The 16,090-nt window shown below is 47.9% G+C and overlaps 1 protein-coding gene across 1 annotated transcript in view; it reads right to left on the minus strand.

The window, feature by feature from the left end:
• The window catches only part of LOC8033340 (aminopeptidase N), a 131,752-nt gene that overhangs the window by 100,422 nt on the left and 15,240 nt on the right, over nt 1-16,090 (minus strand). The window contains exon 4 of the mRNA XM_040220923.2: nt 9,771-9,873. Coding sequence (XP_040076857.2) covers nt 9,771-9,873 — 103 coding nt within the window. The remainder of the gene's footprint in view (nt 1-9,770; nt 9,874-16,090) is intronic.

Consider the following 16,090-nt stretch of genomic DNA (forward strand, 5'->3'; position numbering starts at 1 on the left):
AGCATGCAGCACGTCGGGGGCCCCTCGTAGCAGCTCCTGGAGAAGCGCGCACTCCAAGAAATAGAACTCTTCAAAAGTCACGTGACCAGTAATAGAAGGTGAAAACTCCTGCACATTGGCGGAACAACCGAGATTGTGCAACGTGCAAGTCATTCCATAGGATAGCGAACGTCTGAGCGCGACCAACGCAAGCAGTCGGCGAGCTAACCAAACAGCGTTTAATGTGCAATGCCACTGCGCTCATCACCTTTTTCTGTGGGTGTTTTTTTGCCCTACCCTATAGACGCTTCGCAGCAGCTGTGCATGGACGCCGCCATAACTGACCTTCAGTTTTTGTTTCCTTTTATTCTATTTATTTCTCTTCATCTTTACCATAGCAGGCCAGGTTATTGTCACATTAGATTCTACTGTGTCCTTTTCTAAACCATCGGCCTTTGTAGAGGATCGTCAACTACCGTTTCAGTTGCTCGGCATCTCGGTAAGTCAAAAGAAGGTCAGCAATGGCGGCTGTAATTTGGCGCGTGTGTAAAGCGTCTATAATCGAACCCCACGTATAAAGTATGTCGTGACGTTGCGTCTTTAGTCCGCCATTGTACAGGGATCCCACAGATGCTAAAAGAGGGCAGTCTTTCGAAGGGGTCTGTTGAGAGGGCTGGGCGAATGACGAGGCCGAACATTTGTGTAGACCTAAAATAGTGGTCTGCACTGCGACGCTGATTATGACGTATAAATCCGTGAAGTGCCTCGCTCAGTGTCACAGCCCACCTATATTTTCAGCGTCGTCCGTAGATTGCGGCGATTATCTCTCCCAGGCATCTTGCGGGAACGTATACGAACTGGATTTTCTATACTGCGTTTTAGTTTAATACCCCTGCCAGACGGGCACCTAAAAGGACCTTTACGCCAAAGGCCTTCAGGATTTTCAAATGACCTTTACGTTCTGCCGTGCCAGACGGCACAAGTAAATGTCATTTAGAGGATGTTTACAGCGATTGAACTCCCGCAGCTCGTTCAAACGCATAAAGCACGTTCACGCCTGAAAGATAATATTTCCGCGATATAAATATTTTTTTAAAGTTTTTCTAAAGCAAACAAAATATTAGAAAAAACAAAATGACGAGTTTAGTCGAGTGATTACAACAATGTCTGCTTTATGCCCATGTACAGTGGTTTTTTGGCAATTAGCGGCAACCCTGAGCGTCGCCCGCTCGCTCGGAGGGGCGTTGCCAGGTTCCCTTGCTCGGTCCTGTTGCTCAGTGCGCGTACTCCTTCCCGTTCTTTACGCTTTTGCCCTGTTCAGTTCGGCGTCGTGCTCGCGCTCGAGTTTCAACGCAGTTGCCCCAGTTTGTTCCTTCGATGGATCTTCCTCCCGATGTTGATCCGGCTACGATGGACCCTGCGTCTCGTGTCGCGTTCCTGGTGTGCCTGCGCAACCACCATGAAAGTGGTTTAGCATCGCTGAATAGTTCTTTGTCGTCGATCACGGAGGCTTTGACGTCGATCAGCTCCGACGTTCAGTCTGCCCGACGAGAAGCTGATTTCCTCGAGGAAAGGCTTCTTTGCAAACAGCCTGGTCATCGCTGCAGCGACAGCAGGAGAAACGACCATGCCGCGAAGCGTCCAAGCGTACTTTCGGGGTGAACGATGGTTTGAGGAGACGCTACCGAACCTGCCGGAGAGCCACTTCAAGCAGGCTTTCCGGGTGATGCCGGCGACCTTTCGGTACATCGTGGATGTTTGTCGGCCCCACATGGAGCGCCAGGTCACCCCTATGCGCCCCACTATATCGGTCGAGAAACGAGTTGGAGCTGCGCTCTACAAGCTGTGTTCCAGCGCGGAAGACAGGACCGTCGCCCACTTGTTCGGCCTGGGGCGGTCAACGGTCAACGATAATTACAAAGAGTTCTGCCACATCGTCGTTTCCGAGCTGGAGCGCGACTGGCTCAAGATGATGACCGCCGCCGAACTCCCCGACCACGTCCGCGAGTTCCAGGCTGCCCTGGAATTTCCGCAGGGCATAGCCGCGCTGGACGGCTGCCACTTCCCCGTGTCGCCACCTAAGGTCAACGCCAGCGACTACTACAACTACAAGGGCTGGTAAGTACACTAATTAAAACAAAACAAAACAAAAATAGCTGCGTTTAATGGATTTCAGTAGAGTAGATTGTTGGGCTAGTTCGTTTTGGAACTTGGAATACATTTTAGCGCTCAAAGCACAAGGACACAAAGACGAGAATCGCACTGTGGCGTCCGATTCTCGTCTTTGTGTCATGTTTTCAGCGCTAAAATGTATTCCGCGTTTAATGAGGTGGAAATGACGAAACATTACCGAAACACGAGATGCTAGCAGGTGATTGTTAGCTTGTCATTTTCAATAATGTGCCGTGCTAGCTCTGATAATGTGTAAAAATTTTCTTTTTGAATCTACAGCTTTAGGAAAACCCGAAGCCTCACGTATTATGTGTGAAAAACTGCCGCATGCATTGTATTTTTTTCTCCAGGTACAGCATCATTCTCCTGGCCCTTGTAGACCACCGGTACCGGTTCCGGTACGTCAACGTGGGGACGCCAGGGCGGTGCCACGACGCGCATGTCTTTCGGAGGTCGGCACTGGCCAAAATTCTGGAAGGGCCAACGTTTACAACACCAATGGTCACCATCAACGGGACTGCCGTGCCGCCACTGGTTCTCTGCGACCAAGCCTTTCCTCTGACGTGCAACATGCTGAAGCCATACGCACGCAAGAATGTTGCGGGACAGTCTCCGCAGGAGAAGTTCAACCGGCAACTGTCGTCTGCACGTAGGGTCGTGGAGAACGCCTTCGGCAGGATCAAGGCACGGTTCCGCTTCATCATGAAGCGGCTGGAGTGCGACGTGGACAACGCCCGCTTCGTTATACGGGCTTGCTGCACGTTGAATAACATCTGCGAGCACTTCAACGACGGCGTGGAGTCCCAGTGGCTCACCGAAGTTGGCACGGAGGCCCGCCTCTACGAGCAGCCAGTCTGCAACACGGATGCCGTGGCAGGCAATGGTTCGAGTGTCCGGGACTCCATTGCTGCCTACCTTCACCAGCACTAGAGTGAAGAGCGAAGCAAAGGCCCTTTCGAGTTCCACCGGAGCGAAGGCCCTTTTGAGGACCAGCAGAGCAAAGACCCCTTCACCACCACAGAAGAAAAGGCCCTTCTCAGGGCCAAAAAAATTTGGCTTTAGAGCTGACTTCTTTCGATGCCTCCTCCCGTTGTCTCAAATGAAGTTAAACCGTAGTATTTATTTGAACATTTCAACCATTTTTCAGTTTTTATCTTTTTTTTTTATGTCTGAATGAAGACGGTAGAGGTGTGCACGTTTCAACTTTGATGCCCCATCTGGCAGGGTAGCACGAGACACGGTTTGGGCACAAGTTCCAGGCCGAAGGCTTCTCAAAAGAGAGTTGAAACTTTCTTTTGAGTCACTAACATAGTACTTGTGTCCACTCTGCATTCCTGTCTGGCCTATCAGTACTAGATGTGGAACTTGCTAGGTACTATTGGTGAGGAGATCAAGGCCTGCGTGTTTGCTCCTCTAAACATAATCAATAGTAGATCCTTTTAGCACCCTTTAGGTAGCCCGGATGAGCACCATCGTCTGCTCCATTGCCTGCTTCAGTGGTCATGCTCAGAACGAGCTCACATTAACAAGCTGCTAAGACCGGCAACCAATGGTGTCGCGAGAAATTACATTAGTAGGCTGCTAATACAGGCAATCTTGTAGTTGTATTCACATTGCAAATAACTGTGGAAGCTCTCTATCGCACTCTGCAGTCGCGCACACACAGCTGTGGCCGCCAGCAGACGAGACATAGTTGCGACGTGACCCATACTCTCGTCAAGCTTCGGGCTGTTTGCCGCTTGGGGCGGGTCAGGGATCTACTAACCAAAGGTCATGCGAAGGCCTTGTCTTCTAAGTGGTATTGCTCCAACCCATTTGTTGTCCCCACACCTCGGTGTTTACCCGACACGTCTGTGGACATGCCCACAGGCCTTGTGGTCATGTTCGCCTCATCTTCTGCAATAGAGCGCAGGGTAGTGTAACATACAAATACTAACACGAAACAGTCACGTTTATCGTTGGTGCCGGATCTCTCCCGAAAGCAGTTGTCGGAGAATGCGAGCTTGACCCACTTCGGCTTTTGTGCCGAGCTGGGCATATGCACCTTGCATGCTGCATTCTTCATGCAGGCCGGAGTAGAAACAAAAGAGCCCCTTGTTCCCCGCAAGCAACCGAACACAAACTCCAGCCAAACGCTGACGCAGCGTTCGGTTTCGTCAGCCAAGCGCTGGCTCATTGTTATTTCTCGTCCCCATCTGTGTAGTTCTAAAGTTAGTCACTTGGGGTGTCAGGGTCTGATCTCCTCCCCAATATTAACTGGAGATGCTGGAGTTTCGGAAAGATTCACGCTTCTTGCTCCAAGTCAAATTTGGGGGCTTTACATGCCAAACCAACGATGGGCATCTGGCACGCCCCAGCGGAGGATTGAGGATTAATTTGGACCACCTGGGGATCTTTTGACTATACTGAAAGCTTGGTTACACGGCGCCTCCTCTGCAATAGGCCTCCGTCAGATTGCGGGCACCTCGGCCGGGATTCGAACCCGCCACATGGGATCCGTAGGCCACCACCCTCGCCTCGGAGCCACCGAGGTGGCTACCCTTCTCGCCCTGTCAGTCACTATAACAGCAAGACACAGGAGTGTCACTTTACATAACATTTTTCTTTTGTGTGTGGGTGGGGGGGGTGGGGGGGTAGTATGAATATTAATGCGTAGTAGAACACTTGGAATTGTGCATGTTAACAATAAAGACATATCAAATACCATAGCTAGATGAATAATTGCTCCAAAGTACAACACAAATGTGCTCCATCCGCTTACTTTGGTGCTTTATTTAGAAAAGCGATCATCGCCGCAGTCAGGTCTTCCTGCGCCTTCGCAGCACGTTCTTGTTGCTTCAAAGCACGTTCTTGCGCTTGCAACACAAGTTCTTTCTGAACGAGCTCCCGCTCCCGGAGCTCGAATTCCTTTGCTCGAGCGGCTTCAAAGCTCAAACGGAGGAGCTTCTGCTCCTCAATTGCTGCCCTAATGAGGGCAGTATTAGGGTGCTGAGCCCTTTTTTTTGGAGGCGCCCTCGCTGGCACGGACACGCCGTTGCTGGCAGAGGTGCTTGCAGCGCAGCTGGTGCTCGCGGTGCTCGCCCTCCTTGAGCTTGCGGCCAAGCTTTCTCCTCTGTGCCCGCTCAAATCTGGAGCCTCGAAGCCGACTCCAGCGGCTCCGACATCATGTGAGTCGTCTCCCACGTCCATAGGTGGCTCCTCGAACATCTCGCCATCCTCTGCACCTCCATCCTGCAAGCCTGCAAGCAACTGAGAAAATTTCCATACAATCAGATATTCATATTAAACCACAATTCAGGTATTATAATCCATCTCACAACAACTTGGCAAACTTTGGAAGCTACACCCTCGTGATTCCACAAGTGCATCGGTGTGAGGCATGTTGCATCATTGAACAGATGTACCATCACTTTCGGACGCACGGGCATGAGGAATCTGCTGTCATCTTTGGCTTCTTCAACTCCTTCCTTAACTATATTCAATGAACTGACACCCATCCACCAACTGCTCGCTGAAGAACTACCTGGCCACCACCTTTGGTCAGAAGTCTACCAATTACACCACTGGTTTTGCCTATATTCTGTTTCACGATAACTTGGCAAACTGTGGAGGCTACGGCTCCTGCGACCCAAAAACAGCGTTGGAGCGAGGCATGTGACTCTATGTCACGGGAGCGTTTGTGTCACTGCTCCAAAATCAAGACCTCGAGGAACTGGCTGTCATCTGCTGATCAAAAGTCGTCTGCTGTGAAACCAACCAACTTCAGATGAACATTCACCGGCGCAACATTGCCATCCGCTAGAGTAGTGAGCTCTTTGGAAACAGTTTATGAGACAACCATACGTTCAATTTACTAGCGAATCTGTGGTGGGTGCTAATGCCACGGCACAGTGCGATGTTTGAGCGGAAGTGGTGGATTACACGGCTGCAATCGTTCACATATCATTCAAAAGCCATATTGTTCCTGGGAAAGGGTTGATCCGTATTAAGTATCATTGAAAAAAAAGTAACACGTCTTCATCTTCCGTGTCATGTAGTGTGGCGGACAGAAGGGTCTCACTGCAACACTACTAACAGTAAAAGAAGCCTAGAACAACTTTTTGTCACGGACAATGCTGTTGTTGTGGTGGTAACGAGGCTTAGCTCCGTGGCCTCGATTATGGAGTGTTGTCACGTGCCTTGCTCAGACACTCTTATTGGGTCGCGGAAGCTGCAGCCTCCACAGTTCGCCAAGTTATCGTGAAACGAAGCATAGAGCTGCTCTATACAGCAGCCTTAGCTCCCCAAAGTAACAACACGAGGACTAACTTACCCGACAAGTGAGAGACCTGCAGTCGCCTGCTCCACTTTCGGTATCGTCACCATTGCATTGCCGATGGCCCGTCTAGGAACCTCCAACGAGGGCACATAAAGGACAGTAGCCATTCTTCGGAAGCGCTAGTGTAGCCTTTGAGGTATTTCCTCTTCTATTTGATGAAGGACGAGTCCCAGTTCATGCAGAATCGCTGGATCTCTGACAGGTAGGTCGGAAGCAGACGACTTGTTTTTCGTACAAGAGCTTGCCGATCTGTTTGTAAACACGAGTTGGTGTATGTAGGAACCGTTGAATATCTAATAATACAGAAACCTTGTTATGAAAGATTGATATCACCAGCCGACCTGCACTACTGCAGGCGTTGCACGGTCCAGGCAGCTCTCTACGACCAGGCTGCTGTTGTTGAGCGGCAGCGACCCCATGAACCTGTGGATGGCGAAGTAGTAGGCCCAGGTCTGCTTCCCGGATCCCGTGGTGGTGCCTTCCCGTGCATGTTTCCTAAAAATTAAGGCAGCTGTAAGTGTCACATTCATGTAGTTCCGTAAATGTACATGCAACACTCACAACACCTAATAAGCAGAAATCGCTTTGCAAACCACCTTCAGATTGAAGATTGGCGCACACATGATGCTACCTGTTTTACGTGGCTTGCATGTGACGTCATGGCATTGTGCAGGTGGCCAGTTCTACTTATTATTGCTCAAAAAAACAACCTCAGTGGGGTGGAACATATGCTGCAGAAGGGACACATATACCAGCTGCCACAACAGCAAGTGGTATGATGTCAGTGATAACCATGTATATAGTGCCAGCACATAAAAATCAGCATGTTTTACTTTCTAATCGTATCGCAATGTCAGGTTAGACCTTCTGTGGCATTGCCTGTTATTGCTTACAACATACAAATACATATAAAATAGTTGAAGTCGAAGGGATTGATGGCTGTTTGAAGGAAACTCAAAAATCTGTTTCTGAATGTGTCGGACTAAGACTCTACAAAGGGGGTCAAGCATGCGCTTTAAGGGCATACGGATCCCACTGCTTCTGGGTGGAGTTTTGACGGCAACCTCTGGGCTGTGTGAAGCGCCTCAACGAGGAGGGGTAAAACCAAAACAAGCCACAACAAGAGTTGCCATCACTAAACCCGACTCTGAAAAATGCGGTACTCGGTGTCTTCACTGCTGTCGACGCTGAGAGCACTGCTGATATCTGTCGAGTCCGACTGTTGCGCCAATCAGACACCTTTGGGTCGCCGTGGGAAGGAATTTAATGTTTTTAATTTCCGACTGTTTACTCAAGTTTCTGCAGTGAATTTTTTTGTACCCTTGACGCACGTTCACCGCCACCTTTATGCAAAATTGTAGCTTGATACGTTTAGAAACCGATTTATGCCGTCCCTTCAAAAAGTCATCGATCCCTTTGACTCGCCCTGTAGATTTAAACGGATTTGGCTCCTAGGTGAGTTTAGCTCTTCAGTACCGATGTCTTATGTGGTTTGAGCCTCGGAGATCATGAAACATGGCAAGTCAGCTGTGAAGCTTTGAACATTGCTGCAGGCGAAGACGGCTACTCAAAACGCGTACGAGCTACGCAAAGGAGCGGTGGCCGAACACGGCACGCGAGACAAACACTGCAGGTAGGCGAGCCCTGTCTTTGCGCGCCGCGCAAATTGAACGGTCGTCCCTATCGGCACTGTTTGGCGTGTGTGTGTTCGTAGGATTAGCAGGTTACACCAAACATGTGAAGTTTTCCTTACCGATAAGTGCTGCACAGATTCTCGATCTTGTTGTGGACTTGGTCCCTCGTCGTTCGAAAGCCCAGGGCCCCCAACGCTTCCGCGATCTCGGCGTAAACGGCACCGTTCCTCTTGGCGCGACGGAGGTCCTCCAGCCGATCCTCCCAAAGCCGAATCAGCGCCCAGGTCGCGTCGACGCTCCAATGGACGCGCGGCGACCCCTTCCTACTCGTCGACGCTCCTCCGTCGTTCGACATATCGCACGACGCGAGAGATATAGAAATATATATACAAAACAAAGATTAAATATATACAGTACAGTTAGTAATACACTATTAAAGGATGATAAAATATAAAGTAGAGAAATAAAAGCTAGATAAATATGGTTGTAAGAAAAATCGAAAGGGGGAAAACCGAAGTGCCGAAGCGAACGATGCGAGCAGGCGAGCAGCGGGACGACTACGCCTACTAGATAGCTGGGGCCATGGGTACAAAAAACTATTAGTAGAGCGAGGTCTGTACAGATTATACGTCAAACACGCTCTTTTTTAATAATAAAATTACAAAAATATTTATTTTAGAAATCAGTACGATCTTTATTTTCAATCCGCGTCTCTAGTGTAGACCGCTGCTGACGAGAGTAGGCCTTTAGCAGCCGTAAAGGAGTTGTGGGAACTCAGGTTCCCGAAAAGGACCTTTACGCTAAATGTCATTTGAGTTGCCGTGTGGCACTGCCTAAATGACATTTACACTAAAGGTCCTTTGGCGTAAAGGTCCTTTTAGGTGCCCGTCTGGCAGGGGTATAAGTCTGACCACAGCCAACGCCTGATAGACCCAATCAAGCAGCTTCAAAAATGACTCGTCACATCGCTCGTTTTTTTTTTTTTTTTTTTGTATGGAAGCCATCACCGGCTAAACCAATCTCTCAAAAAAAAAAAAAAGACCCAAAAAAAGAACTCAGGATCACGGCTTTTTTATTACGTGTAATTGGTTCAGTCGGTAATAGCAGACGTATGCGTAGAGCCATTCGTCTGCTTCTTGCGCAGGAGTTGCGGTGACGTCAGAACGACGCCGAGCTCTGATTGGCTTTCATTGAAAGGATAGTGAGTCGGCCCCAATGCTAGGTGCCTTCAGGTATACCCACTATGTTTTTAGATCAGCCAATAAGAGCTCGGCGTTCTGGCATTATCGCCACCCCTGTGCAAGTAGCAGACGAACTTACGCTCCGCATGCAAAGACAACAAGCACCGCGATGATACCATCTTGGAGCTGAAACGAGGTATCAAGCGTATGCGGAGTGCAAATTAGTCCGTTTCTTTTACAGGAGTTTCAGGGACGTCAGAACGCCGAGCTCTGATTGGTTCTGATTGAATGACAGTGGGTAGACCTAAAGGCTGCTTGCTTTGAGGTCGACCCGGTATCCTTCAATCGGAGCCAATGAGAGCTCGGCGTTTTGACATCACCACAACCCCTGCAAAAGAAGCAGACGAATTTGCGCTCCGCACACCTCTTTGGTAGGAAAGGGGGGGGGGGGGTGTTGCTCCGTTTTTGAGACAATGCGATACTTACGATGCCGCTGCCAGCCGTCATGTAGGGTCCGATGACGAAGGCAAGCAGGTGGGTGGACATGGGTGGTGTCCTCTCGTAGTAGTCCGCCACGAAATCTTTTGACCTGCAGTTTTAGAGCGCTCGCGATTTGACCGCCAAGTTTTCATGCTAAGTTTCGCCATTCTTCGCATAAATACCAAGTGCGTCAACTGAGAGGCTCCCAACGGGTCATTGCGGCCTCGGCGAAGACGAGGCGGCTCAATGTATACACTGCGCGACGCTGTCATCGCAAACATCAGCGGTGCTTCCATTTTCATCTTATTTCTAAAGTTTTAGCCACGTGGCTCCTGCATGCCACAAGCACGTTCCACAGGAATGTTTGCTTTGTACATACGCATCCTTCGAACCTGTCTGCAGACAGTTTTTCTTATGACGCATGAGACGGCGCCGTCATACGAATGGAACAATTAGCGCAAAGGAAAACACGAAGATACGAAGAGAAAAGGCGCTACTATCAACTGATTGTTCAATGAAGGAAAAGAGAAAGGCAAGAAGGTGGGGAATGGTTTGATTCAAAAAAGAAAATAGTGATTTAGATTGAAAGATGCGTCGATCCACTAAATGACACTCCTACACAAAAAAGAAATTCAGAGAAAATAAAATAACTTAGAAACAAAAATGAGTAATAAAAAAAAAAACGGAAAATAAAAATATAAAAAATAGGAAAAGGGGCCGGGTTAAGAATAAAGATAAAGATACCGCATCCCTTTTTCTGATAGCTCTACAGATGGTGTGCTAATAAACGTGTCTTTTGATAAATTATGGTTTTTGCCTCATAAAACTCTCTGGCTTTTTTATATATAAAATTCTAGAGACAATTATTGATTTTTTTTTTGTAGAAAAAACTAGTTTTCTCTTGAGAAAAAATTTTTTTTTCTGGAGAAAATTAATTTTGCCGAGGATTCTTTGTGTGCGAGTGCGTCATTAAGTTCATCGATGCATTCTAAAATCAAACACTCCTTATTTTCTTTCTTGAATCAAATCATTCCTCACTTCCTTTTGGTCTTGGTTTTTTCATTTTGTCAAGGATCCTGTTCGTTTCAGAAGTAGGGCGTCAAGAGGTCAAACAATATTTCACTTACCGTGTAATTAGTTATTCTTGAACTGCCCTAACTTTTCTACTTCGTCCTCATCACTCGCTTAGTCTTTTTCCTTCTTGATTGTCTACATCCTCCCGAGACGGAGATACGCGACAAATCTTAAGAAGTTATAATCTATAACTGGTCTCCGAAAGACATTTCTTTGTCGGTCACTCAATCACTCGATCACTGTTTCCTTTGATGATGCCTATGCCTTTTACCAGTTTCAAAAAGACTACCTTGGACAGCAGTAAGATAAGCTGGCGAGCTAGTTGGTTGTCCATCGTGAATAAAATAGCGCAAACAACAAGGAAGGAAGTCTACCTCATCCTTCCTTCCTTGTTGTTTTGCGCTATTTTATTCATGATACCTTGGACAGCTCTTTTCTTTAAGAAGTACCACGTATATTTTTTGACAATGCTTAAACATTTAAAAAGCCATCAAACGACTTCAGGAACGTCCTCAAGAGCCTGAACCACCCTGACTTCACTTTCTAACCTGCTCAACACAAAATACGATGTAAATGTATTATTGAAAGCGCTCTTTGGTGGGACAGGTGGTGGGAACGCCTATTACTTTCAGTGAAGACAACTCTAAGTGTTGGGAAGATGCATCGTTAGATTTGAAAAGCTGTTACCTGTACTCTTCGAAGTAGAGACTATCATTAATTCCAGGCTTTTAACAAGCCCCTACAATTTGTTACTGCTAATAATACTGTGACGAAGTGAGCGGAAGTACTTCCGCTCGTTTCGTCGCCGGCAAGCATAAAACAAATCGTTCATGCGTTGGTTCTGCATCCCTTTCGTACAATACATCATTAAAAAGCACAAATTGTTGACTTGCTTTCTTCTGCCGTTTCTTTGTACCAGCCTTTTTCTGCAGTATTTTTATGATTTTTGTACAGAACGGGTACTCCTGCTCGGAGGTTAAGTCGGGCTCTGTGACCTCAAGCACATTACAGGTGCGGGTCCTCCCAGTCTCTCTCAAGCCGTGGGTACTCGAAGGTTCCCCTGAGCAGAAGTTGCTCGAAATACGGGACAGACAATCGGGCAGGCACGTAGCCAGGGGGGAGGCCCATGGGGCCCCCCCCCCCCCCCCCCCCCCCCCCGAAACAAATTCCTGGCTACGTGCCTGCAATCGGGGACAGTGTGACATGCGCCAGACTTGTACACAACTTCAGAGTCGAATTCTTGCAGCAGGAGAGACCACCTGAGCAAGCGTTGGTTTCCCTTGTTGTAAGGAAGAACCCAGCAGAGTGCATGGTGATCTGAAACAACATGAAACTTTCTGCCCATTAGGTAGGGGCGTAGCTATTCCAGGGACCACTTAACTGCAAGGGCCTCAAGTTCGTGTAGTTCTCTTCAGCTCCGTGAAGAGAACGGCTGAGGTATGCAACAGGCCTGTAATTTCCAGTTTCATCTTCCTGGAGGAGGATGGCGCCGAAGCTGGTTCTGAAAGCATCAGTGTGGACCTGGAGGCCGTATTTAGAGTCCTCGGAGAAGTGCTTCAAGACAAGAGGTCCACATAAAGCAGATTTCAGTTCATGGAAGGCGTGTTCTTGTGGAGCACCCCATGTGAAGGCTTTTTCTTTTTTCAGGAGCATTTTCAAGGGGGCCGCGATGGCACTATGGTTCCAAATGAACTTTCGGAGATAGGAGGTTAGTCCCAAGAACGATTGAACTTCAGCCGCAGTTCTAGGATCGGGGAATCGCGTTACGGCATCGAATTTCTCTGGATCAGGTGCAATACCTTTCTGGGATACAATATGTCCGAGGTAAGTCACTCTGGTGCAAAAAAAAAAAAATGGCACTTCTGCGGTTTTAATTTAAGATCTGCTGCCTCAAAACCCACGAAAATATTTCCCAGTTTTTGAAGGGGCTCTTGAAACGTTGTGCTGTAAACAATGCAGTCGTCCATGTAGACCAGTGAGTTGCGATACTTTAGATCACCGATAGTGGCATCTGCAGTTCACTGACACGTTGCCGGTGTTCCTTTTAACCCAAACGGCATTCTCAAAAATTCATACAGCCCCCACTGCGTAACGGAATCTGTCTTAGCAGTGTCGCCAGGTTCCACTTCTATTTAATAGAATCCTGAAAGGAGGTCCAACGTTGAGAAATACTTGGTCGCCCTCAATGCCGCTTCATCATGATCGATTCGTGGTAATGGGTAGACAATGTTTTCGGTTACAGCATTTAGCTTCCTGTAGTCCACACACATTCTTGTCGACTTGTAATTTTTTTTAACTGAATCCAGTAGTGATGCCCCGGAGCTTTTGGAGGGCTGGGTATTTTTTGCAACATAAGGTCTTCTATCATTGCCTTGACCAAATCTCTTTGAGCCGGTGAAATTCGCCTTGGGTATTGTGCAATTGGTTTTGCATCAGTAGTGGGAATGGAATGTTTCTCTATCCTACAAGATCCCAGGTGTGCAGTGTCGGTTGCAAAACTAGAACGATATTTCATCGACAGTTGTGTTACTGCCTTCAGCTCTTCGGAGTTCAGTGAAGCTCAACTCATCAATTATTATCTGCTGCGTTTCGTTGCGGACTATAGGCACATCTTCCCAGTTCTCAAGATCAGAAAAACTGGAACATTGCAGGGTTGATCCCCATCCGATGGAAGACGAGTCAACCGCTTCAACAGCTTCTAGTTTTTCTGCCGATCCTAACGATACCCTCGCAGCTATTTTGGATGGCCTCAAGGAAACGTTTGTAGCCAAAAGTTTGAAAGTCTTTGTTCCTGCGTCGATGGCTGTCAGTTGCAGTTCCACCAGGTACTGTTCAATAGCTGATTGAGAACTTGTTACATATAAGATATCGCGACTTGTCTCGCTGGCTGGAACTTCCAACATGACTTCGATGACCTTCCGGAAAAGAGGTGGTACTACTTGGGTGATCGTTGCACAAACCTCGAGTGTTTTTTCTGCTTGGATTGAAAACGTGTTTGTACCCCAGTCGACAAATGCTTTTGATGAGCGTAAAAAGTCATCTCCAAGCAAGACTAAGCCTTCCTTAAAATCTGGGACAACGACAAAAGTCTGTCGGAATGACCTTCCGTCCACTGTAATTTCGACCCTCACTTCTCTATTTTTTACAAGTGGCAGCCCATTTGCTCCCACAAGTTTCAGGGAAGATTTTGAAGGTGCCATTTGAAGTCTCTGGCAAACGGCTTCATTCATAAGGCTTCTGGTGGAACCAGAATCTAAGACCGCCCTGAGTTCAAAGGATCCCATAAAGACTGGGACCCGTTTGACACCCGCAGAAGATTCACAGCTAACGCGCTGCACTACTGGTGTGAGTGTCTCCCCGCAGGCCCCGAAGACACCAGGTCGGAGTTTTCTAGGTCAGTCGGAACGTTAGGCTCCACTTGAAATGCGCGCTGCCATTCAAGAAATTCTTGCGTGAGAAACTGGGGGCGCCATGTTACAAAATTACCTTCCTTTTTGCAATTTAGGCAAAGCTTGAGTACTTTCCGACGGGATCCTTGAGCCTTGGTCTGGGCTGCATTGTTCTGGCGACGGAATTCCCTTTGGTAGGTCATGCTTGGCCGTGGTTTGTCATTCGCACTGCTCGCTGCAGCGTATTCCTGACGTTTTTCCCCAGGCTGCTGTTGCCGATCAGTTTTGACGAAAGTGCACAGCCCATCGGCCCCTACTTTGTGGAAGTTCTAAACTGTTAATGACTTTTCTTCGGGCTTCTTGGATTTTCCGCTTGCCCGATCAAACTTTATAAAAGAGTTGAGCAAATCATTAAGCGCTGTGAAGCTTCTATCGAAATACACCCGCGTTGCCTTGTCGTCCAGGGGTTCAAGAAGCAATTCGCACTTCTCGGCTTCGCTTCCTGTGAAGACACACTCTTCTATCAGTTGCAGCTTCTGAATAGCGTACTCCATGCACGTTTTTGTGAAGGTCTGTCTCCGAGCGAACATTGCTTTTTTTATTTTCCACGGGGCTTTCTAGATTGTAGTGCCGCCAAAACGCGGACTTCTCGTCATTCCAAGTGCTCATCTTTTTTGAGTTAAGCTCAAAGCGCATCCAAGCGAAATCTTTGAAAGGTAGCTTTGATATGAGCAGCGACAGTGCGATATCTTCCGGCACCCCGTAAATTTTCAGCCAAAATTCAACCTGATGGAACCAACCAATTACGTCAGTGGAAAGGAGGGGAGCAGCTGCACTTACGGCCGTGGTGGATGGCTGAACACGATGTTTTCTTTTTCTTCTTTATTCTTTATTCAGAGATTACCCCACAGTGCCCGAGGGCGTTACAGCAGGGGGGTTACAATGTTGAAAAAAGCACTGCTTCATTTTCACTGCACACTTGCAGCTCCGACAGCCCATTCCACTCTCAGATCGTTTTAACAAAAAAAGAGTTGGCGTACGCGCTCGTTCTGGCGCGGAACTCTCTAATTTTGAAAGCATGATCGTTCCGTTTAGAAATATATTATGGTTCTTTTAAGTAAGTTTCACTGTTAATTCCAGTTTTATTTTTAAATATCAAAAACAGAAACTTTAAACACAATGTTTTTCCCGGCGGGCTGAGAGAGGTTCCCAATTCAGTTCAGTCTTCATTTGAGTACAGCTGTCTCTCCGCCCGTACCGTCCCAAAACAAACCTTGCACCTCCATTCTGTATTTTCTCAAGTTTGTCTATTAATGTTTTTTGTTCCGGGTCCCAGACGGCACAGGCATATTCCAAAATTGGGTTGATGGCATCTCCCAGTCCTCTCCCCTGGCTTTGCTGGTTCAAGCCCCTGTCTGTGCTTTCAGATATGCTGCATGAGTTTGGAACGCTCTCTTGTAGTTCGGGATGCCGCGACCGCTGCTGCCGTTTCTTTTTCTTGGATATTTTATTCTGCTTCCCTTGGTGCTTGGAGCCCTCGTCGCTGCTTTCGGAGTTGCTTCTCGAGTTCGCGGCCTTCAAGCAGTTGAGTCTCTCGATTACTGGGGACAGTAATCCGCACACCAGGGTCTCCACGGCTTTCAGAGAAGCGCTATCCCCAACAGCACTTGCGGAGTAGGCAGGCGTCGTCGATGCGGGTACAGCCTGTTGTCGGCTAAGAAGCTCTGCGATGCGTTGCCTCAATTCAGCGATTTCTTCGTTCCTCTTCGAAAGGATCCGCTGAAGTTCTTCGCTCCGTGCAACTGCCGCCTCAACTTTAGCTTGCAACGACGCGTCACTTCCGCTTTTTGCGCCGTCTTCGTC

The sequence above is a fragment of the Ixodes scapularis genome, unplaced genomic scaffold, assembly GCF_016920785.2.
Source record: "Ixodes scapularis isolate PalLabHiFi unplaced genomic scaffold, ASM1692078v2 PGA_scaffold0__279_contigs__length_252992795, whole genome shotgun sequence".
NCBI classification, from domain to species: Eukaryota; Metazoa; Arthropoda; class Arachnida; order Ixodida; family Ixodidae; genus Ixodes; species Ixodes scapularis.